At 47.1% G+C, this 26,944-nt stretch overlaps 1 protein-coding gene and 1 long non-coding RNA gene across 6 annotated transcripts in view; one reads left to right on the top strand and one right to left on the bottom strand.

The window, feature by feature from the left end:
• Nucleotides 1–2,226: 2,226 nt before the first annotated feature.
• The window catches only part of LOC142716993 (uncharacterized), a 46,463-nt gene continuing 21,745 nt past the window's right edge, over nt 2,227–26,944 (bottom strand). For 4 of the 5 annotated variants that reach the window (XR_012871692.1, XR_012871690.1, XR_012871688.1 and 1 more), the window contains exon 4: nt 2,227–2,279. This is a non-coding gene — a long non-coding RNA (uncharacterized LOC142716993). Of the gene's footprint in view, nt 2,280–20,327; nt 20,576–26,944 lie in introns of those variants that run through there. The other variant, XR_012871689.1, reaches the window with a different exon arrangement.
• Nucleotides 20,227–26,944, top strand: part of LYVE1 (lymphatic vessel endothelial hyaluronan receptor 1) — a 15,798-nt gene continuing 9,080 nt past the window's right edge. Inside the window, exon 1 of the mRNA XM_075848718.1 lies at nt 20,227–20,454. Within this exon, the coding sequence (XP_075704833.1) occupies nt 20,370–20,454 (85 nt within the window). The 5' untranslated portion in view covers nt 20,227–20,369. The remainder of the gene's footprint in view (nt 20,455–26,944) is intronic.

The following is a 26,944-nucleotide window of genomic DNA, read 5'->3' as shown; positions in this document are numbered from 1 at the left end:
ATACAAGAATATAACTACTATAATACTGCTCCTATATACAAGAATATAACTACTATAATACTGCCCCAATATACAAGAATATAACTACTATAATACTGCCCCCTATATACAAGAATATAACTACTATAATACCGCTCCTATATACAAGAATATAACTACTATAATACTGCCCCCTATATACAAGAATATAACTACTATAATACTGCTCCTATATACAAGAATATAACTACTATAATACTGCCTCCTATATACAAGAATATTTCTACTATAATACTGTCCCCTATATACAAGAATATAACTACTATAATACTACAGAGACTGCCCAGGAGGAAGATACTGCACACAGAGACTGCCCAGGGGGAAGAGACTGCACACAGTGACTGCACAGGAGGAAGAGACTGCACACAGAGACTGCCCAGGAGGAAGAGACTGCACACAGAGACTGCCCAGGAGGAAGAGACTCCACACAGAGACTGCACAGGAGGAAGAGACTGCATACAGAGATTGCCCAGGAGGAAGAGACTGCACAGGAGGAAGAGACTGTCCAGGAGGAAGAGACTGCACACAGAGACTGCCCAGGAGAAAGAGACTGCACACAGAGACTGCCCAGGAGGAAGAGACTGCACACAGAGACTGCCCAGGAGGTAGAGACTGCACACAGTGACTGCACAGAAAAAGGAGACTGCCCAGGAGGAGGAGACTGCACACAGAGACTGCCCAGGAGGAAGAGACTGCACACAGAGACTGCCCAGGAGGAAGAGACTGCACACAGAGACTGCCCAGGAGGAAGAGACTCCACACAGAGACTGCACAGGAGGAAGACACTGCATACAGAGATTGCCCAGGAGGAAGAGACTGCACAGGAGGAAGAGACTGTCCAGGAGGAAGAGACTGCCCAGGAGAAAGAGACTGCACACAGAGACTGCCCAGGAGGAAGAGACTGCACACAGAGACTGCCCAGGAGGTAGAGACTGCACACAGTGACTGCACAGAAAAAGGAGACTGCCCAGGAGGAGGAGACTGCACACAGAGACTGCCCAGGAGGAAGAGACTGCACACAGAGACTGCCCAGGAGGAAGAGACTGCACACAGTGACTGCACAGGAGGAAGAGACTGCCCAGGAGGAAGAGACTGCACACAGAGACTGCCCAGGAGGAAGAGACTGCACACAGAGACTGCACAGGAGGAAGAGGCTGCACACAGAGACTGCCCAGGAGGAAAAGACTGCACAGGAGGAAGAGACTGCCCAGGAGGAAGAGACTGCACACAGAGACTGCACAGGAGGAAGAGACTGCCCAGGAGGAAGAGACCGCACACAGTGACTGCACAGAAAAAGGAGACTGCCCAGGAGGAAGAGACTGCACACAGAGACTGCCCAGGAGGAAGAGACTGCACACAGTGACTGCACAGAAAAAGGAGACTGCCCAGGAGGAGGAGACTGCACACAGAGACTGCCCAGGAGGAAGAGACTGCACACAGAGACTGCACAGGAGGAAGAGACTGCACACAGAGACTGCACAGGAGGAAGAGACTGCACACAGAGACTGCACAGGAGGAAGAGACTGCACACAGAGACTGCACAGGAGGAAGAGACTGCACACAGAGACTGCACAGGAGGAAGAGACTGCCTAGGAGGAAGAGACTGCACACAGAGACTGCACAGGAGGAAGAGACTGCACACAGAGACTGCACAGGAGGAAGAGACTGCACACAGAGACTGCACAGGAGGAAGAGACTGCACACAGAGACTGCACAGGAGGAAGAGACTGCACACAGAGACTGCACAGGAGGAAGAGACTGCCTAGGAGGAAGAGACTGCACACAGAGACTGCCCAGGAGGAAGAGACTGCACACAGTGACTGCACAGAAAAAGGAAACTGCCCAGGAGGAGGAGACTGCACACAGAGACTGCCCAGGAGGAGGAGACTGCACACAGAGACTGCCCAGGAGGAGGAGACTGCACACAGAGACTGCCCAGGAGGAAGAAACTGCACACAGTGACTGCCCAGGAGGAAAAGACTGCACACAGTGACTGCCCAGGAGGAGACTGCACACAGTGACTGCCCAGGAGGAGACTGCACACAGAGACTGCCCAGGAGGAGGAGACTGCACACAGAGACTGCACAGGAGAAAGAGACTGCACACACTGACTGCACAGGAGGAAGAGACTGCACACAGTGACTGTACATAAGGGGTCAGTGACACAGGAGAGATTCAGACAATTTTACCCCTCCGTTGCAGATGAGACGTCAGTCGATTCTTTCTCACCTTCTATTGACCTATGGGGCACATCAAAATCGAAACGTTAACATTTTCATTGGCATCCTGGACTGTAGGTATAATTGACAGTCAATCTGGACCCCAATTTCTATTTATAGAGATCTCTACTTCCTAAATAAGCTTAAAGAAATATATACAATTTCTCCTTTACTGGAATTTTTTGTGAAGTTTGTGAGAAATTCCGATAAAGTTGATGTCATTACAGATGCAGATAATATTTTTCATATCTAAACAGTGAGTGGGAGTTGCGCCTCGTTTACTTAGGATTTATTAGAAACAAAAACCTCTTAAAATAACACCAGGAACAATTCTGAGGCGCCGATCACCGTCTGATCCAGCAACATGAAGCTAAATTCCATCAGAACTGACCTGCACCTTGGAATAAGTGATATGAAGATGATGGGATTCCTCCTCCACATCTGGACCGATCATGAGCCATCAATACTTCTAGTCCCGGGATGGTCCCGCAGTGGCCATAGACAATGCTCAGGACAGTTCTGGGGGTCTCTTAGTTGAACAATTTATTTTCTTTCTATCTGCACTGAATATTGATGGACATCTGGGGATATTAGAGGACGGCAGCCATCAATTCAGACCCCAATAACTTCTTCAAGGAACTCCGAGAGAGTTGAGCTACCCCCCTACCCCTGTGAGCTGATCGGGGGCATAATCCAGGGCATGTTGGGTTCCTTGACCAGTTACAAGGTCCAACTGGTTTTATGTGATACTCCAAAGACTGAACAGTGGAAATACCATGGGAGGAGGACTAGCAACTGCTATGGGACCCAGTAGATTCGGGCCACCCCCGTTATTAAAGGAGTGCTGGCAATGAGAGCATGGGAACTACATACGGAAGGGAGCGCAAGGGTGAAAGATTGAGAGTGCGGGAGAAGCGGGAAGGAGAGCGTATGTAGGGCAGTGAGAGGCTATGGAGATGAAGCAAAAGGTACAAGGAACTGAGAGACAGAAGAAGAAATAAAAACTCTGTTATACTTCACAGTCTCTGACCCCGACCTGCTGGGAATGGATAGAACTGAGACCCAATTCCAAGTTTTAGATATGGGACCCCATGATAACTTCTTGTGCCCCTGAGAAGACTGTATAAAAACATTTCCGACCGCACATGAGCCTCATCTACACTTCTGGTCACTTATGTGCAAATGCACAAACTAGTCCGTCTCCACCAGGGCTCCTTCTCCCAATATAAGGGGTCGGACTCTTGTGCCAGATGTCCCTTAAAGATGCAACTTCCAACTATATTGGATAAATCTTCACACGCCCGAATCTGCCTCAGTTCGGTTCTGAAAAGTGAAAGGGAAGCCGCCTGGACAGGACCATATCAATGTTCATCCTGCTCTCCCTGATTCATCTATAGAATGCTACAATTACTAGGACACTTAGCAGTCGGAGTAGGTGGGAGTCTGTGGAACGCATTGTAGATTTAGCCCAGAGCTACACAGCGACATTGTCCGCGCAACAAGAATGTGTGTAATGTGACTGAGACTTGCTGTCGCGTGACTGTTTTAGGGTATGTTCACACGGCCTATTTACGGACGTAATTCGGGCGTTTTTGCCCCGAATTACGCCCGAAAATAGCGCCTCAATAGCGCTGACAAACATCTGCCCATTGAAAGCAATGGGCAGACGTTTGTCTGTTAACACGAGGCGTAAATTTACGCGCCGCTGTCAAATAACGGCGCGTAAATAGACGCCCGCGTCAAAGAAGTGACCTGTCACTTCTTTGGCCGTAATTAGAGCCGTTATTCATTGACTCCAATGAATAGCAGCGCTAATTCCGGCCGTAATTGACGCGGCGCTCAAGCGCCTGCACATGCCGGTACGGCTGAAATTACGGGGATGTTTTCAGGCTGAAACATCCCCGTAATTTCAGCCGTAACGGACGCCCTCGTGTGAACATACCCTTAGGCTGCATTTAATTTGCAAGTCGAATGTGATTTAGACTTTGCGACATCCAAAAGACACCCAAAAATGTTTAAATTGTGGCAAATGTGTCACAGCCGAGCACGACTTACTTTGCAATCAATGCTGGAAAGTTGCACGCGATTTGTCATCTGCGACCAAGAATCCAACAGACGGAGATTTCTTATGTATGTCGCGTAGCGGTTGCATCATGTTCACATGCATTCCTACAACCTGCAACGCCCATGGCCACAAACAGTCAGGATTACTCACACACCCCCCCCCCCCCGACGGCCGCAGCCATGGTCCTGTGAGCGCTGGCCCGCATCTCCTCCTCAGGAGACGTTAGCGCTCACTTCCGCTTCGTTCAACTGTGTCCCGTAGAGTGCGTGCACATGCTCGTGCCTGGCCTTAAAGGGCCAGCGCGCGCGCACATGAGTCATTAATTAGCCCATACTCACCCTGGACTATAAGAAAGGCCCTGCCCCTTACTTCGTTGCCTGAGCATTGTTGTGTTTACCCGTGTTAGTCTTTGCAAATGGTCCCTTAGTGTTTTCCAGTTCCCAGTGTTCCCGTTCTGCTACCTGTATCCTGTATCCCGTGCTACTTTGTTCCTGTGCCTTAGAGAGTTGGAGTCATGTTGTGCCACCGATCACGTCTGCTGTGTTACACCACGCCTGGTGTCTGCTGCCAAGGTCCCATCCGAGCCTAATCATCGATACTGTCTGAACTACCACAGGTACTCTTACCCGGACTATAGACTTTACTTGGTACCCTGTTTGGCCAGCTGCTATCCCGCTATGGCGCTTCGGCCCAGTGGGTCCACATACCCACAGATCGTGACACAACCTTGCGATCCTCGCATCGGGTGAAGTCGCCATGGAGCCCCAGCCTTGGAATTTAGGGTCTGATGAAAGCTGCATGACACCCCGAAAAACATTGTAATGGTTCCCATCAGTGGTTGTCACCCAGCACCTGTTGACGAAGATCAGTAGATGTAACTCATAAATGGTTCACCAGAGGACGTTCGAGCCTTTTATACATTAAGGGGAATCCTTAAAGAGACGTGAGATTTGCTTTGACCGGTCTTGGTTTCTTTCTTGGATCGGAATCTGCAGACAATGATGTTTCAGCAAAAATCCATTCTCAGAAAGTCCCCAGACGAAGACAAGATCTGGAACATAAGATTCTTCCATGGAGAGGAATAAATAAATTGTATTGGAATCTGATCATTGTTTGTCCGGAGGTCGGAGCCAGGGCTTTTTTTTTAAGTTTCTCAATTTATTGTCAACATCTAAAAATATCTCAAGACGTTCCCGTCCTCGTGTCCGGCCACAGCCTGGATAAAGCTGCAGGAGGGACATCCCCGGTGAAGCCAGATTATAGCGAGGAATCGCAGGAGATGTTCATAACAAGTAATAGAAACTGAATTTTCTTATACCTGTAAGCAGTGCTCCCTATAAGGCGCTGGGAGGACTCCCTGCGCAGGCTGGCGTGATGATGTCACATCACACCGGTCTGCGCATGCGTCCCGCCTGAGAGGCAGTGTAGCGCTCCGTCCGTCGCGGGAGCGGGGCAAGGTAAGTAGAATCTCTTGTTTTTTGTGGGGGATGTGTGGTAATATACAGGGGGGGATTGCTGTGTGGCAGTATATACAAGGGGAGGGGGGTTTGCTGTGTAGCAGTATATACAAGGGGTCTGTATTGCATTATCTACAGGGGGTCTGTGTGTCACTATCTACAGGGGGTCTGTGTGTCACTATCTACAGGGGGGCTGTGTGGCGCTACCTACATGGGGTCTGTGTGGCGCTATCTACATGGGGTCTGTGTGGCGCTACCTACATGGGGTCTGTGTGGCATTATCTACATGGGGTCTGTGTGGTGCTATCTACAGGGGGTCTGTGTGGCATTATCTACATGGGGTCTGTGTGGTGCTATCTACATGGGGTCTGTGTGGCGCTACCTACATGGGGTCTGTGTGGCATTATCTACATGGGGTCTGTGTGGTGCTATCTATAGGGGAGTCTGTGTGGCATTATGTACAGGGGATCTGTTTGGCGCTATCTACAGGGAGGTCTTTGTGGCATTATCTACAGGGGGTCTGTGTGGCGCTATCTACAGCGGGGGTCTGTGTGGCACTATCTACAGGGGGTCTGTGTGGCATTATCTACAGGGGGTCTATGTGGCATTATCTACAGGGGGTCTGTGTGGCTCTATCTATAGGGGAGTCTGTGTGGCATTATCTACAGGGGGTCTGTGCGGCGCTATCTACAGGGGGGTCTGTGTGGCGCTATCTACAGGGGGGTCTGTGTGGCATTATGCACAGGGGGTCTGTGTGGCGCTATCTACAGGGGTTCTGTGTGGCGCTATCTACAGGGGGGTATGTGTGGCGCTATCTACAAGGGGGTCTGTGTGGCGCTATCTACAGCGGGGGTCTGTGTGGCACTATCTACAGGGGGGAATCTGTATGGCGCTATCTACAGCGGGGGTCTGTGTGGCACTATCTACAGGGGGTCTGTGTGGCATTATCTACAGGGGTCTGTGTGGCTCTATCTATAGGGGAGTCTGTGTGGCATTATCTACAGGGGGTCTGTGCGGCGCTATCTACAGGGGGGTCTGTGTGGCGCTATCTACAGGGGGGTCTGTGTGGCATTATGCACAGGGGGTCTGTGTGGCGCTATCTACAGGGGTTCTGTGTGGCGCTATCTACAGGGGGGTATGTGTGGCGCTATCTACAAGGGGGTCTGTGTGGCGCTATCTACAGCGGGGGTCTGTGTGGCACTATCTACAGGGGGAATCTGTATGGCGCCATCTACAGCGGGGGTCTGTGTGGCACTATCTACAGGGGGTCTGTGTGGCATTATCTACAGGGGGTCTGTGTGGCATTATCTACAGGGGGTCTGTGTGGCTCTATCTATAGGGGAGTCTGTGTGGCATTATCTACAGGGGGTCTGTGCGGCGCTATCTACAGGGGGGTCTGTGTGGCGCTATCTACAGGGGGGTCTGTGTGGCATTATGTACAAGGGGTCTGTGTGGCGCTATCTACAGGGGTTCTGTGTGGCGCTATCTACAGGGGGGTATGTGTGGCGCTTACTACAGGGGGGTCTGTGTGGCATTATGTACAGGGGATCTGTGTGGCGCTATCTACAGGGGGGTCTGTGTGGCGCTATCTACAGGGGGGTCTGTGTGGCATTATGTACAGGGGATCTGTGTGGCGCTATCTATAGGGGCAGTGGTGTAAGGAGGGATTCTCTCATTGATGCCTATAATTGGTGATTGTAACTGTCGTTTATTTTACTGCTGGACTTGTAATATTATAGTATTTAAAAAAGTAATTAAAACAAATTTAAAATCCGTTTTCTTATTCTCTTATTTAGTCGCTATATTCGCGGTTACTGGAGGTGTTACTTTTGGTCATCAGATCGCCCACCATTGATGGAGACTTGTCCTGCTCCCTAACTACCCTGCTCAGGAGCTGCCAAGACTTAGAAGGAACATTGCCTTAAGGCATCACCAATCAATGTATGTGATATAGTTTTCAGGTTATCACCCCATCCTAAATGTCGCCTCCCTGTGGTCAGTATGGGTATTACAAATCTGCACTCTGATCTTGAAATCCGCATGACTTGGCACCAGGTAGAAAGTAGTCAATGTTTCTGTTGGTCCAACACTTGATTCTCCATAAACATGAAGGACGATCCCATTCCCCCTGTAAGGTCCCCTTGGCTGCCCATTCTATAGGTCCTCCCCTGGATATATAGGTATTTGTTAATGGATAATAAGTCAGGAAATTGCTATTTAACCTTAGACCTTGTATGTGACCCCATAAGATGCGAACGGTCGTTGTCGTCATCTTATCTGTGGTCGTTGTGCCCTGAATGCCTTGAATCACCATGACTTATTCTTAAGCTGAGATGTTCCAGATCCTGAAGCACAAACTTCTCACATTATACAATTTCCAGCAGCTGAGAGGCCATAATGGCAATTTTTTGTTTTTTGCATTCTGATAATAGTATTTCCTGGGACTCATTAGGAAAGGCATTAGCAATAAGCAATGCACGTGTAATGAATCGGGGTAGGGAGACTACAGGTGAGCCCTAATCTACCCGCAACTCAGTCCCTGCCTACTTGCACGGCCCGTCCTAAGTGACGGCGTACAACTGGGCGACGGTCCCTACGCTCAGTAAGTGCAAGACAGACAACACAAGACAAGGGCACACAGAAGCAAAGGGGAAGTAGGGACAGTTGCCCACGGAAAACCGTGAGCAACAGGCAGTGGTGAACGAGCCGAATCAAACCAGGGGAGTACGTAGTAGCAAAACAGAGCAGGAGAATAGTCAGGCAAGTCAGGGTCAAAAAGTTACAGCGGTCAATCAGGTAAATAACAGAAATAGCAGAGCCAGGAAACCAGAGAATTACAGGCAAGGTACATGCTGCAAGTGAGGGTATAAATAGACCAAGGGCGGGAGCTAGAACCTTCAGGCCAGGATGTGATAGGTTCTCCCTCTCCTCAGCCTGCAAGCCTGAGTGGTAACAGATAGCGTCACTCTAGCAGACCTTGGAGCTGATGAAGACTGATTAACCCCGGGTGTCGACACAGAACCTGTGTCAGGCAAACCCTTTACAGTACCCCCCCCTTTTATGAGGGGCCACTGGACCCTTCCTAGGTGGACCTGGCTAGTTGGGGAACCGAAGATGGAACTTCCTGAGCAAAATACCGGCGTGAACAACCCGGGCGGGTACCCAAGTCCTCTCCTCAGGCCCATATCCTCTCCAATGGACTAGGTACTGGAGGGAGCCTTGGACCATCCTGCTGTCAACAATCTTGGCTACCTCGAATTCTACCCCATCAGGAGTGAGAACAGGGACCAGAGGTTTCCTCGATGTAGCCAAGGACGGGGAGCAGCTTTTCAAGAGGGAGCCATGGAACACGTTGTGTATCTGAAAAGAGGTGGTAACTCCAGCCGGAAGGAGACAGGGTTGAGGAATTCAATGATCTTGTACGGCCCTATATACCGGGGAGCAAATTTCTTGGACGGAACTTTAATGCGCACATTTTTAGAATACAGCCACACCAGATCCCCGACCACAAATAGGGGGTTAGTTGAACGTCTTTTATCTGCCTGAGTCTTTTGGATGCTCTGGGACGCCTCAAGGTTCTTCTGAACCTGGGCCCAGACATTTAACAGTTCACGATGAACGACCTCTACCTCGGGATTGTTGGAACCACCAGGTGTAACGGAGGAGAACCGTGGATTAAACCCAAAATTGCAGAAGAAGGGGGAGACCCCCGACGAGCTACTGACCTGGTTATTAAGGGAAAATTAGGCGAGGGGAATGAAGGAGACCCAATTATTTTGACAGTCTGAGATAAAACAGGTGCAGACTGATTACCTATGGGCGTAGATACAGAAGCTGTACCTGGCAGATCCTTAACAGTACCCCCCCTTTTATGAGGGGCCACCGGACCCTTTCTAGATGGACCTGGTTTATTGGGGAAACGAAGGTAGAACCTCCTGACCAATACCCCAGCGTGAACATCCCGGGCGGGTACCCAAGTCCTCTCCTCAGGCCCGTATCCTCTCCAATGGACCAGGTACTGGAGGGAGCCTTGGACCATCTTGCTGTCCACAATCTTGGCCACCTCGAATTCTACCCCCTCAGGGGTAAGAACGGGGACAGGAGGTTTCCTCGAGGGAGCCAAGGACGGGGAGCAGCGTTTAAGGAGGGAGGCATGAAACACGTCGTGCACTCGAAAAGATGGGGGCAACACCAGTCGGAAGGAGACAGGATTGAGGACTTCAATGACCTTGTACGGCCCTATAAACCGGGGAGCAAACTTCTTGGACGGGACTTTAAGGCGCAAGTTCTTTGACGATAGCCACACCAGATCCCCGACCATAAACAAGGGGTTAGCAGAGCGTCTTCTATCTGCCTGAGTTTTTGTATGCTCTGGGACGCCTCTAGGTTCTTCTGAACCTGGGCCCAAACTGTGCACAGTTCCTGATGAATGACATCTACCTCGGGATTGTTGGAACTACCAGGTGAAACGGAGGGGAACCGTGGATTAAACCCAAAATTACAGAAAAAGGGGGAGACCCCTGACGAGTTACTGACCCGGTTATTAAGGGAAAATTCGGCGAGGGGAATGAATGAGACCCAATCATATTGACAGTCAGAGATAAAACACCTTAAATATTGTTCTAGAGACTGATTAGTCCTCTCAGTTTGGCCATTAGTTTCAGGATGGAAGGCAGAGGAGAAGGACAGATCAATCTCCAGCTTTTTACAGAAAGCTCTCCAAAACAATGAAACAAATTGTACCCTTCTGTCAGAAACAATATTGTCCGGAACCCCATGGAGACGCAGGATGTGTTTGACAAACAAGGTAGCTAACGTCTTGGCATTGGGTAGTTTCTTGAGGGGTACAAAGTGGCACATGTTACTGAAGCGATCTACTACAACCCACACCACCGACTTGCCTTGGGATGGAGGCAGATCGGTGATAAAATCCATGGAGATATGGGTCCAAGGTCTCTGGGCAATGGGCAAAGAACATAGTAAGCCCGCTGGTTGGGACCTGGGATTCTTGGACCTAGCACAAATTTCACAAGCGTCGACGTAGGCCTTAACGTCTTTAAGCAACCCAGGCCACCAATAGGTTCTGGAAATTAGGTGCTTGGTACCCAGGATGCCTGGGTGGCCACATAGCACGGAGTCATGATTCTCCCTGAGTACCCTTAGCCGGAATTGCAGGAGAACAGCTTGTTCTCAGGAAGGTTCTCGGGAGCTGAACCTTGATCAGCCACAATTTCGGAGGCTAAGTCTGAATCCACATTATACCTGGGGGCAAAATACAAGCGGGATCCTCCTCAGGAGGAAGGCTGGCCATGAAGCTACGCGACAGAGCATCAGCTTTGATATTTTTTGATCCAGCCCTATAGGTGACCACAAAGTTGAATCTCGTAAAAAACAACGCCCATCGAGCTTGTCTCGGGTTTAGCCTCTGGGCAGATTCTAGGAACACCAGATTCTTGTGGTCAGTAAGAACCGTTACCTGGTGCCTAGCCCCCTCCAGGAAGTGGCAACCATTGGGCCCCCTGAACCTGATTGAAGAGATCAGGAATTTAAACTTCGGTAATCGATGCACGGCCTAATACCACCATCCTTCTTCCCCACGAAGAAGAAGCCAGCACCTACCGGAGAAGTAGGGGGCCGAATGTAACCCTTGGCCATGCTTTCCTGGATATATTCTCTCATGGCTTCACGTTCAGGACCAGTGGTGTACCTAAAGGCTCATGGGCCCCGATGCAAAAGTACTTATTGGGCCCCCCCCCGCAAACTCCTCATGGCCGACGGTCCGCAGCTTTCAGCTGCATCGCTGGGTCTCCTAAGTGACCCAACAATGCAGCACTAGCAGCCGGGGCGTCACTAAGGCTGGGTTCACACACCCTATTTACGGACGTAATTCGGGCGTTTTAGCATTGAATTACGTCCGAAAATGCGGCTCAAAAGCGTCGGCAAACATCTGCCCATTCATTTGAATGGGTCTTACGATGTTCTGTGGCGACGGTAATTTTTTTTACGCGCCGCTGTCAAAAGGCGCCCCCGTCAAAAAGACGGTCAGCGCTTGACGTCAGGACCTCCGCTGCGATCCGGAACCAGGAAGGTAAGTAAGGTCTGTTACTATAGTAACAGGGGCCCGCGGCCCGAGTTACTATAGTAACTTTTTATTGATGTGGTGCGGGGGGCTGTGGGCCCCCCTGGCTTCGGGGCCCAGCCGCAATTGCTACGCCAGTGTTCAGGACAAGAGAGATTAAATATCCTACCTTTAGGGAACTTAGCTCCTGTTACCAAGTCGATTGCGCAATCGTACTCTCTATGAGGAGGTAACTCTTCGGAGGCCTTTTTAGAAAAGACATCCGCGAAGTCCTGAATAAACTCAGGTAGAGTGTTCACCTCCTCAGCAAGAGAAACCAAATTAATAGAAAAACATGACGTCATGCATTCATTACCCCATTTAGTAAGATCCCCAGTATTCCAGTTAAAAGTGGGATTATGCGTCTGCAACCAAGGGAGACCTAAAATCAAATCGGACGATAATCCCTGCATCACTAACACAGAACACTGCTCCAAATGAATGGAGCCAACAATGAGTTCAAAAACAGGGGTATGCTGCATAAAATAACCATTAGCAAGCGGAGTGGAGTCGATACCCACTACCGGGACAGGTTTAGGCAAATTAATTAGTGGCATATCTAGAGACATAGCAAATTCCACAGACATAATATTAGCAGCAGACCCTGAATCCACGAAGGCACTGCCGGTGGCAGACCTTCCATCAAAAGAGACCTGAAAGGGAAGCAAGATTTTATTAGGCTTCATGTTAACGGGAAATAGCTGTGCGCTCAAGTGACCTCCCCGATGGTCACTTAGGCGCGGAAGTTTTCCGGCTGCTTATTCTTGCGCCTGGGACAGGAGTTCAATTGATGCTTGTCATCCCCACAATAGAAGCAGAGACCATTCTTCCTGCGGAAATCTCTACGTTGTTGGAGAGACACGGAGGCCCCGAGTTGCATAGGTTCATCCGAGTTCCCCCGTGGAAGAACGAAGCAGCGGAACCTCTGGAGCCATCAAAGGGGAGCCAGAGGTGAAGGCACCAGAACGTTCAAGTCGTCGTTCCCTGAGACGTGGGTCAAGATGTACCGCTAAAGCCATAGCCTGATCTAGAGAGTCAGAGGTGGGATAGCTAACTAACAGGTCTTTAAGGGCGTTCGACAGACCCAATCTAAACTGGCACCTCAAGGCAGGGTCATTCCACCGACAAGCTACACACCACTTCCTAAAGTCAGAACAGTACTACTCAACGGGTCTCTTACCCTGACGTAAGGTCACCAGCTGACTCTCGGCAAAGGCAGTCTTGTCAGTCTCGTAATAGATGAGCCCGAGAGCAGAAAAAAAAAGGTCAACAGAAGAAAGTTCAGGGGCGTCAGGAGCCAAGGAGAAGGCCCATTCCTGGGGGCCGTCCTGGAACAGGGACCTAATTATACCCACTCGCTGGCTCTCAGAACCTGAGTAGTGGGGTCTTAATTGGAAATAAAGTCTACAACTCTCCCGAAAAGAGAAAAAAGTCCTCCGGTCCCCTGACAACCGGTCAGGCAACTTGAGGTGGGGTTCAAGAGGTGAGGTGAAGGGTACTATCTGGGTAGCATCACGCTGGTTGAACCTCTGAGCCAGGTCTTGGACCTGTAGGGAGAGACCCTGCATTTGCTGAGCCAGGGCCTCAAGGGGATCCATAGTAGAATCAGGGACCAGGGTAAGAAAAGGTATAGGGCCTGTGATTATGTAATGAATCGGGGTAGGGAGACGACAGGTGAGCCCTAATCTACCCGCAACTCAGTCCCTGCCTACTTGCACGGCCTGTCCTAAGTGACGGCGTACAACTGGGCGACGGTCCCTACGCTCAGTAAGTGCAAGACAGACAACACAAGACAAGGACACACAGAAGCAAAGGGGAAGTAGGGGCAGTTGCCCACGGGAAACCGTGAGCAAAAGGCAGTGGTGAACGAGCCGAATCAAACCAGGAGAGTACGTAGTAGCAAAACAGAGCAGGAGAATAGTCAGGCAAGCCAGGGTCAAAAAGTTACAGTGGTCAATCAGGTAAATAGCAGGAATAGCAGAGCCAGGAAACCAGAGAATCATAGGCAAGGAACATGCTGAAAGTGAGTGTATAAATAGACCAAGGGCGGGAGCTAGAACCGTCAGGCCAGGCTGTGATAGGTTCTCCCTCTCCTCAGCCTGCGAGCCTGAGTGGTAACAGATCGCGTCACTCTAGCAGACTTTGGAGCTGATGAAGGCTGATTAAGCCCGGGCGTCGACACAGAATCTGTGTCAGGCAAACCCTTTACAGCATGGAATGTGTTTACTAACAGAAGATACCAGTGACACCACATCGTGACAATGCGGGATGGTTGCAATATCTCTGCTCTTAGATCATTGCCAGGATCATGTGTCCAGAATGTTTGGGGAGAGGACGCTCGAGACCCTCCGGACGTCTGCTGGAAAACACGCTGCAGGTTTTAGTCTCCGCTGAGGATGGCGATGAATTACCAACATGTGGATGAAGTTTCATAGGCAGCTGGCTGAGGAATCGTTGTCTGACCGCCCTCTGAACTTTCCAGGCTTGTTTCCTGTAAAACATCGGGCCCAAGAGGACAAGAGTCAGGCTGGAATTTTTATCGTTGTCATCTTAAGTTTTTCTTTTTTTTAAAATGCTGTGTTCATTTTGAGAACATACAAAACAAGGTGGAAGATGAGTGTCCACCCTGGAATCATGCAACCTGGAGGACAATGTTAATGAATGTCATAGCACCGTATCATAAGGAGGACATTTTATATTCCCATTCTAGGGCAATCGACCTGCTTATCATTTTTGTTCCATTGCATTAAAGGGAGTGCATACCATAGAGGTGATCCCTGCAGCTGCCGAGGAGTTTGACCCAGCCACAGGGTCCAGTATCCTCAAAAGTCCCTCAACACTTGGTCAATATTGGCGAATTTGGCTTCGCAGATTTGGTCAAGGGGGAAAGTAGGAGAATTCCCATTAATCTGATAATCTCGAAACCCTTATAATTGTTGATACTGATTTCATCATTGGAGTTTCATGTATATTATAGTCCCTTTCATTTAAGTAGGCATGGTCCTCAGAGGGGACATTGGCCACTTTATTTTAGTGGTTGTGGGGTTACCAGTTTGTAGACCCCCACAAATACACTCAGGCTTTTACCACCCTTACTGTAAAGAACCCTTCCTGTATTGATGATGGAATTGCTTTCCTACATACACCATGGATTCCCCCTTGAACAGTTTTTAGAATAAAAACATTTACTTATCTATATTGGGTGCAGAAACCTAAATCTGTTCCTTCCCACTGTTCTTGCACTGAGCCGTGAGCTACAGTCCCTCACCCTGGGCTACAGTCCCTCACCATGGGCTACAGTCCCTCACCCTGGGCTACAATCTCTCACCCTGGGCTACAGTCTCTCACCCTGGGCTACAGTCTCTCACCCTGGGCTACAGTCTCTCACTCTAGCCTACAGTCTCTCACCCTAGCCTACAGTCTCTCACCCTGGGCTACCGTCCCTCACCCTGGGCTACAGTCTCTCACCCTGGGCTACAGTCCCTCACCCTGGGCTACAGTCTCTCACCCTGGCCTACAGTCTCTCACCCTGGCCTACAGTCTCTCTTCTGCCTGGTCTCAAAACCATGCAAGAAACATGAGTGAAGGTCAACTTTTCCAACCATGTTGTCACTTCATGGTGCGTGGTCTCTCTACTGTCAGTCTGGTTGATAACCTTTCCATGTAAGCTGCTTTGAAATTAGAGGAAGGTTTATGTAGTAGATGAGTGAGAGTAGCAAGGGTCCAGATAACAGATCAGAGCAGCAATGGACGACTTCATCACAAGGAGTAACGAGAGAGTTACTATTATAAATGGACGTCCTCCCAGCTCAACATCATGAAGGTAACTGACAGCCCGGGCCTGGAAGCGTAAAGCCGTGTCCATACTATGAGCGACTATCCGTGGAGGACTTCTGGATTCTGTTCTTCATAAAAATTCCCTCTTGAGAACAACCAGAGGCTCTTTCCTCTAAAAATCCAGACCAGATGTTCAGCCTTCATTCCGTGCTCCAAACCTTCCAGCCTTGTCCACAATATATTATTATTGTTGTTTCATTCCTAAGTTATTACTAAATCCAAACAAATAACCTGTAAGGGGAAAATGTCACAAATAGCAAAGACGTTGTATGAAGCTCCAGAACAAACGTACATTCTAAAAATGGGACAAAATCATTAGATTTGGCTTGTGTTGTGAAATCTCAGTCCCTCTATAAAATAGTATATAGGGAATTGTTCAAAGTGAAGGAAGAACTGCATCAACCAGAAACCGTCTCATGGTCGTGGACAATATTTTATTTTATTTTGGAAAATTATACATGATACAATGAAGTCAACTAAGGAGAAAGAACAACCCCTGGTTGCCTTCTTCTATACAGTAGCCATCCCCCTTTTTTCCCTCTTACCAGCAAACACCCCTGGATGTCTTCTTCTCTACAGAATCCACCCCTTGTAGTCTTCTTCTCTACAGAAACCACCACCACTACCCTTGGTGTCTTCTTCTCTACATTACCTCCCACTCCAAACTTAGTGTCTTGTGCTCAACAGTATCCGCCCCAGGTTATCTTCTTCTATACAGCATCCACTCCTTATTGTCTTTTTCTTTACAGATACCACCCTTGGTGGTCTTCTCTACAGTACCTCCCACACTACCTTTGGTGTCTTTTTCTATACAACCTCCACCCCTGTTTGTCTTCTTCTCTTCAGCATCCACCCCTTGTAGGCTTCTTCTCTACAACCTCCACCCCTGGTTGTCTTTTTCTCTTCGGCTTCTACACATGGTTATACCCTTCCCTACAGCATCCACCCCTTTTTGTGTTCTTCTCTACAGTAACAACTTCTTGTTGTTTTCATCTCTACATTACCTCACTCCACCCTTGTTCTCTTTTTCTCTACAACCTCCACCCCTGGTTTTCGTCTTCTCTTCAGCATCCACCTCTTGTAGGCTTCTTCTCTACAGCATCCACCTGTTTGTTTCCTTCTCTTCAGCATCCACCCCTGGTTGTCGTATTCTTCTTCTCTACAGTAACAACTTCTAGTTGTCTTCATCTCTACAGTACCTCACTCCACCCTTGTTATCTTGTTCTCTACAGCATCCACCTCTTGTTGTCATCTTCTCTACAACAACAACCACTGGTTGTCTTCTTCTCTACAACAACTACCCCTTATTGTCTCTTTTGTCTACAGAACCCTCCTCTGGATGTCTTCTTCTCTATAGCAACCACCCTTGGTGGTTTTCTCTACAGTACCTCCCCCACTATCCTTGGTATCTTGTTCTCTACAGCCACCACCCCTGGATGTCTTCTTCTCTACAGTACATCCCCCTCATCCTTGTTGTCTTCTTCTCTACAGCCACCAGGTTCCATCCCCGTGTCATCTTCATTACAGCAATCGGCATCTTTCCCTGATCATCTGCTTCTCTACGGCAACCACCAATGTAACCAACGCATAACCACTGAGTTGCTTCTTCTAGTGACTATCCACAGGTTATTGTACATCTCCACCACCCCGTGTTCATCCCTTGACAATCTCCTTAATGTAGGTCCGTGATCTCCACCCTGTGGCTCTCTGCCCCCTATATACAAGAATATAACTACTATAATACTGCCCCCTATATACAAGAATATAACTACTATAATACTGCACCTATATACAAGAATGTAACTACTATAATACTGCTCCTATATACAAGAATATAACTACTATAATACTGCCTACTATATACAAGGATATAACTACTATAATACTGCCCCCTAGATACAAGAATATAACTACTATAATACTGCCCCTATATACAAGAATATAACTACTATAATACTGCCCTATATACAAGAATATAACTACTATAATACTGCTCCCTATATACAAGAATATAACTACTATAATACTGCCCCCTATATACAAGAATATAACTACTATAATACTGCCCCTATATACAAGAATATAACTACTGTAATACTGCTCCTATATACAAGAATATAACTACTATAATACTGACCCCTATGTACAAGAATATAACCACTATAATACTGCTCCCTATATACAAGAATATAACTACTATAATACTGCCTGCTATATACAAGAATATAACTACTATAATACTACCCCTATATACAAGAATATAACTACTATAATACAGCCTCCTATATACAAGAATATAACTACTATAATACAGCCTCCTATATACAAGAATATAACTACTATAATACTGCCTCCTATATACAAGAATATAACTACTATAATACTGCCCCTATATACAAAACTATAACTACTATAATACTGCCTGCTATATACAAGAATATAACTAAAATAATACTACCCCTATATACAAGAATATAACTACTATAATACTGCTCCTATATACAAGAATATAACTACTATAATACTGCCTCCTATATACAAGAATATAACTACTATAATACTGCCCCTATATACAAAAATATAACTACTATAATACTGTCCCCTATATACAAGAATATAACTACTATAATACTGCCCCTATATACAAGAATATAACTACTATAATACTGCTCCTATATACAAGAATATAACTACTATAATACTGCCCCCTATATACAAGAATATAACTACTATAATACTGCCCCTATATATAAGAATATAACTACTATAATACTGCTCCTATATACAAGAATATAACTACTATAATACTACCCCTATATACAAGAATATAACTACTATAATACTACCCCTATATACAAGAATATAACTACTATAATACTGCCTCCTATATACAAGAATATAACTACTATAATACTGCCGCTATATACAAGAATATAACTACTATAATACTGCTCCTATATACAAGAATATAACTACTATAATACTGCCCCTATATATAAGAATATAACTACTATAATACTGCCACTATATACAAGAATATAACTACTATTATACTGCCCCCTATAAACAAGAATATAACTACTATAATACTGACCCCTATATACAAGAATATAACTACTATAATACTGCTCCCTATATATAAGAATAGAACTACTATAATACTGCCTCCTATATACAAGAATATAACTACTATAATACTGCTCCTCTATACAAGAATATAACTCCTATATTACTGCTCCTATATACAAGAATATAACTATTATTATACTGCCCCCTATAAACAAGAATATAACTACTATAATACTGACCGCTATATACAAGAATATAACTACTATAATACTGCCCCTATATGCAAGAATATAACTACTATTATACTGCCCCCTATAAACAAGAATATAACTACTATAATACTGACCCCTATATACAAGACTATAACTACTATAATACTGCTCCCTATATATAAGAATATAACTACTATAATACTGCCTCCTTTATACAAGAATATAACTACTATAATACTGCTCCTCTATACAGTAATAGAACTACTATAATACTGCCCCCTATATACAAGAATATAACTACTATAATACTGCCCCTATATACAAGAATATAACTACAATAATACTGCTCCTATATACAAGAATATAACTACTATAATACTGCTCCCTATATACAGAATATAACTCCTATAATACTGCCCCCTATATACAAGAATATAACAACTATAATACTGCCCCTATATACAAGAATATAACTACTATAATACTGCCCCCTATATACAAGAATATAACTACTATAATACTGCCCCCTATATACAAGAATATAACTACTATAATACTGCCCCCATATACAAGAATATAACTACTATAATACTGCCCCTATATCCAAGAATATAACTACTATAATACTGCTCCTATATACAAGAATATAACTACTATAATACTGCCCCTATATACAAGAATATAACTACTATAAAACTGCCCCCTATATACAAGAATATAACTACTATAATACTGCTCCTATATACAAGAATATAACTACTATAATACTGCCCCCTATATACAAGAATATAACTACTATAATACTGCTCCTATATACAAGAATATAACTACTATAATACTGCCCCCTATATACAAGAATATAACTACTATAATACTGCCCCCTATATACAAGAATATAACTACCATAATACTGCCCCTATATACAAGAATATAACTACTATAATACTGCTCCTATATACAAGAATATAACTACTATAATACTGCCCCTATATACAAGAATATAACTACCATAATACTGGGGACTTATGGTTTACGGGATGGAGAGGACAGAGACTGTGACATGAGGACAATAAATCAGCGTTATTTACACGTTCTCTTCCTAGACTTCGTGTTATCGTGTTTCCTCAGTTCTCCGTGTTGTCTGAATCAGCATTAGTGCAATTTTCCAGACATCTGTCTGCTAAGTAGACGGGGGCTTCATACGTCAGGAGTTTCCACCCATTGTCCTCGGAGTGACAGCAGACGTTTATGAAGTGAAAACCTTATTCCCAGGATTTAATGGGTATAAGACTTTCATTCAGAACATCTCACAGAGCGGAGCACCTGGACACGCCGGACCCCTGACTATAAGAGATGTCTCGTCTCTTTGGGATTGTATTTTTGCTCCTGTCCTTCATCCTGAAGGGTTATTTTTCCACCTTCTCTTCTGATGTAAAAGGTAGGTACTGAATCCTCCGACATTCTCTGTACACAGGACCAAGGTGAGATCCATATAACAGTGAGAACTGCAGACAGACCTGTTACATCATGGAAGACGTTGTGGGTGGTCTACATCACGTCTAGGAAAAGTAGGAGAAACATGGAGCATTTACCAAAGATGGAAAGAAGAACAATCTACATCTCAAAGCCAAGATCGAAAGAACTGGAGGATGTTGTGTTAGACTTGGGCAACTCGGGCCCACCAGGGGAATGATTCTGTGGGGGCCACCATCAATCAATACAGAGTATGTCCATGTCCAATGTTTACTGGATCCGGTCCGACCCTGGGTGGATGTCTTCTATAGAATTGTATTATAGTTAAGTCCAGTGGTCAGGTCATGTTGAGGGTTGTAGTGTTCTATGTATAAAAAAATAATAGAATTGTATTATGGTCATGTCCAGGTCATGTTGGGGGTTGTAGTGTTCTATGTATAGAGTATAATAGAATTGTATTATGGTCATGTCCAATAGTCGGGTCATGTTGGGGGTTGTAGTGTTCTATGTATAGAGTATAATAGAATTGCATTATTGTAATGTCCAGTGGTCGGGTCATGTTGGGAGTTGTAGTGTTCTATGTATAAAAAAAATAATAGAATTGTATTATGGTCATGTCCAGGTCATGTTGGGGGTTGTAGTGTTCTATGTATAGAGTATAATAGAATTGTATTATGGTCATGTCCAGTAGTCGGGTCATGTTGAGGGTTGTAGTGTTCTATGTATAGAGTATAATAAAATTGTATTATGGTCATGTCCAGTAGTCGGGTCATGTTGGGGGTTGTAGTGTTCTATGTATAGAGTATAATAGAATTGTATTATGGTCATGTCCAGTGGTCGGGTCATGTTGGGGGTTGTAGTGTTCTATGTATAGAGTATAATAGAATTGTATTATGGTCATGTCCAGTGGTCGGGTCATGTTGGGGGTTGTAGTGTTCTATGTATAGAGTATAATAGAATTGTATTATGGTCATGTCCAGTGGTCGGGTCATGTTGGGGGTTGTAGTGTTCTATGTGCAGTACTGTGCAAAAGTTTTAGGCAGTTGTGGAAAAATACTGCCAAGTAAGAATGCTTTCAAAAATAGAAGTATTAATAGGTTGTTTTGATAAATTCACAAAATACAAAGTGAATGAACAGAAGAGAAATCTAAATCAAATCAATATTTTGTGTGACCACCCTTTGTCTTCAAACAGTAGCAATTCTTCTAGGTACACTTGCACAAAGTCATGGATTTTGTAAGGTTAAAGTCAGGTGTATGATTAACCAATTATACCAAACCGGTGATAAAGATCATCATTTTCATATGTAGGTTGAAACACAGTAAATTATTAACTGTAACAGAAACAGCTGTGTAGGAGGATTAAAACTGGGTGAGGAACAGCCTAACTCTGCTGTAAAGGTGAGGTTGTGGAAGACAGTTTCATGTCACAGGTCCACCATGGCAAGACTGAGCACAGCAACAAGACACAAGGTAGTTATACTGCATCAGCAAGGTCTCTCCCTGGCAAAGATTTCAAAGCAGACCGGGGTTTCAAGATGCGTTGTTCAAGCTCTTTTGAAGCACAAAGAAACAGGCAACATTGGGGACCATAGACACAGTGGTCGGCCAAGGAAACTTAGTACAGTAGATCAAAGACACATCATGCTTATTTGTCTTTGAAATCGGAAGATGTCCAGCAGTGCCATCAGCTCAGAACTGTCAGAAAGCAGTGGGACCCAGGTACACCCATCTACTGTTCAGAGAAGTCTGGCCAGGAGTGGTCTTCATGGAAGAATTGCGGCCAAAAAACAACCACACCTTCAATGTGGTTGTATCATCCACGGGAGAAGTATCATGTGGGAGAAGTATCATCCACTTCTCTTCAGAACGCCCAGCTTCTGGCAGTGCAGATCTGTGACGTCACTCACAGGTCCTGCATCGTGTCGGCACCAGAGGCTACAGTTGATTCTGCAGCAGCATCAGCATTTGCAGGTAAGTAGCTACATCGACTTACCTGCAAACGCCGATGCTGCTGCAGAATCATCTGTAGCCTCTGGTGCCGGTGTCCTCGCTCGTCTGACACGATGCAGGACCTGTGAGTGACGACACAGCGTGATCTCTCGAGAACACGCTGTGTGTCTGCACTGCCAGAAGATGGGCGTTCTGAAGAGAAGTGGATGATACTTCTATACACAACGCCCAGCTAGTAAAAGTAGTAAACACGCCCCGATGTACGCACATAATACACGCCCAGTTGGACTTTTACTTTTCAACACGCCCAGTTGTACTTTTGCAAGCCTCATTTGCATAAATACGAAAATGGTCATAACTTGGCCAAAAATGCTCGTTTTTTAAAAATAAAAACGTTACTGTAATCTACATTGCAGCGCCGATCTGCTGCAATAGCAGATAGGGGCTGCAAAATCTGGTGACAGAGCCTCTTTAAATCCGCTTGCAATTCACAAACATCTTCCATAGTCTGAACTATATTACATAGCTTGGTGTCATCTGCAATAATAGATATAGTGCTATTAATCCCATCCTCTATATCATTAATAAATAAGTTGAATAATAGTGGTCCCAGCACTGAACCCCGGGGTCACTACTTATAACCGGTGACAATTCAGAGTAGGAATCATTGACCACAACTCTCTGGATGCGGTCCTTGAGCCAATTCTCAATCCAATTACAAACTATACTTTCTAAACCTATAGTCCTTAATTTACCCATTAGACGTCTATGAGGGACAGTGTCAAATGCCTTTGCAAAGTCCAAAAACACTATATCCACAGCGGCCCCTCTGTCTAGGCTTCTGCTCACCTCTCATATAAACACTACATCCACAGCGGCCCCTCTGTCTAGGCTTCTGCTCACCTCTCATATAAACACTATATCCACAGCGGCCCCTCTGTCTAGGCTTCGGCTCACCTCTCATATAGACACTATATCCACAGCGGCCCCTCTGTCTAGGCTTCTGCTCACCCCTCATATAATCATTATATCCACAGCGGCCCGTCTGTCTAGGCTTCTGCTCACCTCTCATATAGACACTATATCCACAGCGGCCCCTCTGTCTAGGCTTCTGCTCACCTCTCATATAGACACTATATCCACAGCGGCCCCTCTGTCTAGGCGTCTGCTTACCTCTTCATAAAAAACAGATCAGGTTAGTTTGACAACTTCTGTCCTTAGTAAAACCGTGCTGGCTGTCACTTGTAATACTATTTTTTTGTCACATAATTCTGTATATAGTCCCTCAATAGCCCCTCAAACATTTTCCCCACAATGGATGCTAAGCTTACTGGTCTATAATTACCCGGGGAAGACCTAGAGCCCTTTTTGAAAATAGGCACCACATTTGCCCTGCGCCAATTCCTTGGCACTATACCAGTCACTAGAGAATCTAGCATGGTGGAGGGTCCTGGAGAGCGGTACAATAATGAGGGTCTGCAGGCAGCAGTGAAGCATGGTGGAGGGTCCTGGGGAGTGGTACAATAATGAGTGTCTGCAGGCAGCAGTGAAGCATGGTGGAGGGTCCTGGGGAGCGATACAATAATGAGGGTCTGCAGGCGGCAGTGAAGCATGGTGGAGGATCCTGGGGAGCGGTACCATAATGAGGGTCGTTAGGCGGCAGTGAAGCATGGTGGAGGGTCCTGGGAAGCGGTACAATAATGAGGGTCTGCAGTGAAGCATGGTGGAGGATCCTGGGGAGCGGTACAATAATGAGGGTCTGCAGGCGGCAGTGAAGATGGTGGAGGGTCCTGCAAGTTTGGGGGCTGCATTTTTTAGCAAATAAAGTTGGGGATTTGGTCAGGATTATTGGTGTCCTCAATGCTGAGAAATCCAGGTAGACACTTATCCATCATGTAATAACATCAGGGAGGCGTCTGATTGGCTCCATATTTATTCTGCAGCAGGACAACAACCACAAACATCCGGCCAATGTCACTAGAAACCATCTCCTGCTTATATAAGAACGCAGAGCCCTGGAAGTGATGATGTGGCCCCGGCAGTGCCCTGGAAGTGATGATGTGGCCCCCGCAGTGCCCTGGAAGTGATGTAACCCCGGCAGAGCCCTGGAAGTGATGATGTGGCCCCGGCAGTGCCCTGGAAGTGATGATGTGGCCCCCGCAGTGCCCTGGAAGTGATGATGTGGCCCCCGCAGTGCCCTGGAAGTGATGATGTGGCCCCCGCAGTGCCCTGGAAGTGATGATGTGGCCCCGGCAGTGCCCTGGTAGTGATGATGTGGCCCCGGCAGTGCCCTGGTAGTGATGATGTGGCCCCGGCAGTGCCCTGGAAGTGATGATGTGGCCCCCGCAGTGCCCTGAAAGTGATGATGTGGCCCCGGCAGAGCCCTGTAAGTGATGATGTGGCCCCGGCAGAGCCCTGGAAGTGATGATGTGGCCCCGGCAGTGCCCTGGAAGTGATGATGTGGCCCCTGCAGTGCCCTGGAAGTGATGTAACCCCGGCAGAGCCCTGGAAGTGATGATGTGGCCCCGGCAGTGCCCTGGAAGTGATGATGTGGCCCCCGCAGTGCCCTGGAAGTGATGATGTGGCCCCCGCAGTGCCCTGGAAGTGATGATGTGGCCCCCGCAGTGCCCTGGAAGTGATGATGTGGCCCCGGCAGTGCCCTGGAAGTGATGATGTGGCCCCGGCAGTGCCCTGGAAGTGATGATGTGGCCCGGCCGTGCCCTGGAAGTGATGATGTGGCCCTGGCAGTGCCCTGGAAGTGATGATGTGGCACCGGCAGTGCCCTGGAAGTGATGATGTGGCACCGGCAGTGCCCTGGAAGTGATGATGTGGCCCCGGCAGAGCGCTGGAAGTGATGATGTGGCCCCGGCAGTGCCCTGGAAGTGATGATGTGGCCCCGGCAGAGCCCTGGAAGTGATGATGTGGCACCGGCAGTGCCCTGATCTCTACATCATGGAGTCTGTCTGGGATTACATGAAGGATTGGAAGCAGCGACATCCACAGAAGATTTGCGCTTAGTTCTTCAAGATGTGGAACAACCTCCCGGCCGAGTTCCTGCAAAAACTGTGCAAGCACCTAGAGGAATTGAAGCTGTATGAAGGCAAAGGGGGGGTCACACCAAATATTGATGTGATTTACATTTCTCTTCTGTTCATTCCCTTTGTATTTTGTTAATAGATAAAAAATAACTATTAACACTTCTATATATGAATCATTCGCACTCTACAGCATTTCTCCACAACTGCCGAAAACTTTTGCACAGTAATGTATAGAGATTATAAAATTGTATTATGATCATGTCCAGTGGTTGGGTCATGTTGGGGGTTGTAGTGTTCTATGAATATAGTATAATAGAAGTTTATCATGGCCTGGTCATGTTGGGGGGTTGTCGTTTTCTATGTATAGATGCTAAGCTTACTGGTCTATAATTACCCGGGGAAGACCTAGAGCCCTTTTTGAAAATAGGCACCACATTTGCCCTGCGCCAATTCCTTGGCACTATACCAGTCACTAGAGAATCTAGCATGGTGGAGGGTCCGGGAGAGCGGTACAATAATGAGGGTCTGCAGGAAGCAGTGAAGCATGGTGGAGGGTCCTGGAGAGCGGTACAATAATGAGGGTCTGCAGGCAGCAGTGAAGCATGGTGGAGGGTCCTGGGGAGTGGTACAATAATGAGTGTCTGCAGGCAGCAGTGAAGCATGGTGGAGGGTCCTGGGGAGCGATACAATAATGAGGGTCTGCAGGCGGCAGTGAAGCATGGTGGAGGATCCTGGGGAGCGGTACCATAATGAGGGTCTTTAGGCGGCAGTGAAGCATGGTGGAGGGTCCTGGGAAGCGGTACAATAATGAGGGTCTGCAGTGAAGCATGGTGGAGGATCCTGGGGAGCGGTACAATAAATCATCTGGAAGTGATGATGTGGCCCGGCAGTGCCCTGGAAGTGATGATGTGGCCCCCGCAGTGCCCTGGAAGTGATGATGTGGCCCCGGCAGTGCCCTGGAAGTGATGATGTGGCCCCGGCAGTGCCCTGGAAGTGATGATGTGGCCCGGCCGTGCCCTGGAAGTGATGATGTGGCCCTGGCAGTGCCCTGGAAGTGATGATGTGGCACCGGCAGTGCCCTGGAAGTGATGATGTGGCACCGGCAGTGCCCTGGAAGTGATGATGTGGCCCTGGCAGTGCCCTGGAAGTGATGATGTGGCACCGGCAGTGCCCTGGAAGTGATGATGTGGCACCGGCAGTGCCCTGGAAGTGATGATGTGTCCCCGGCAGAGCGCTGGAAGTGATGATGTGGCCCCGGCAGTGCCCTGGAAGTGATGATGTGGCCCCGGCAGAGCCCTGGAAGTGATGATGTGGCCCCGGCAGAGCCCTGGAAGTGATGATGTGGCACCGGCAGTGCCCTGATCTCTACATCATGGAGTCTGTCTGGGATTACATGAAGGATTGGAAGCAGCGACATCCACAGAAGATTTGCGCTTAGTTCTTCAAGATGTGGAACAACCTCCCG

The sequence above is a fragment of the Rhinoderma darwinii genome, unplaced genomic scaffold, assembly GCF_050947455.1.
Source record: "Rhinoderma darwinii isolate aRhiDar2 unplaced genomic scaffold, aRhiDar2.hap1 Scaffold_4522, whole genome shotgun sequence".
In the NCBI taxonomy this organism is placed as follows: domain Eukaryota; kingdom Metazoa; phylum Chordata; class Amphibia; order Anura; family Rhinodermatidae; genus Rhinoderma; species Rhinoderma darwinii.
The sequence above is the reverse complement of the archived record's forward strand: the minus strand, read 5'-3'. Positions and strand labels throughout refer to the sequence as shown.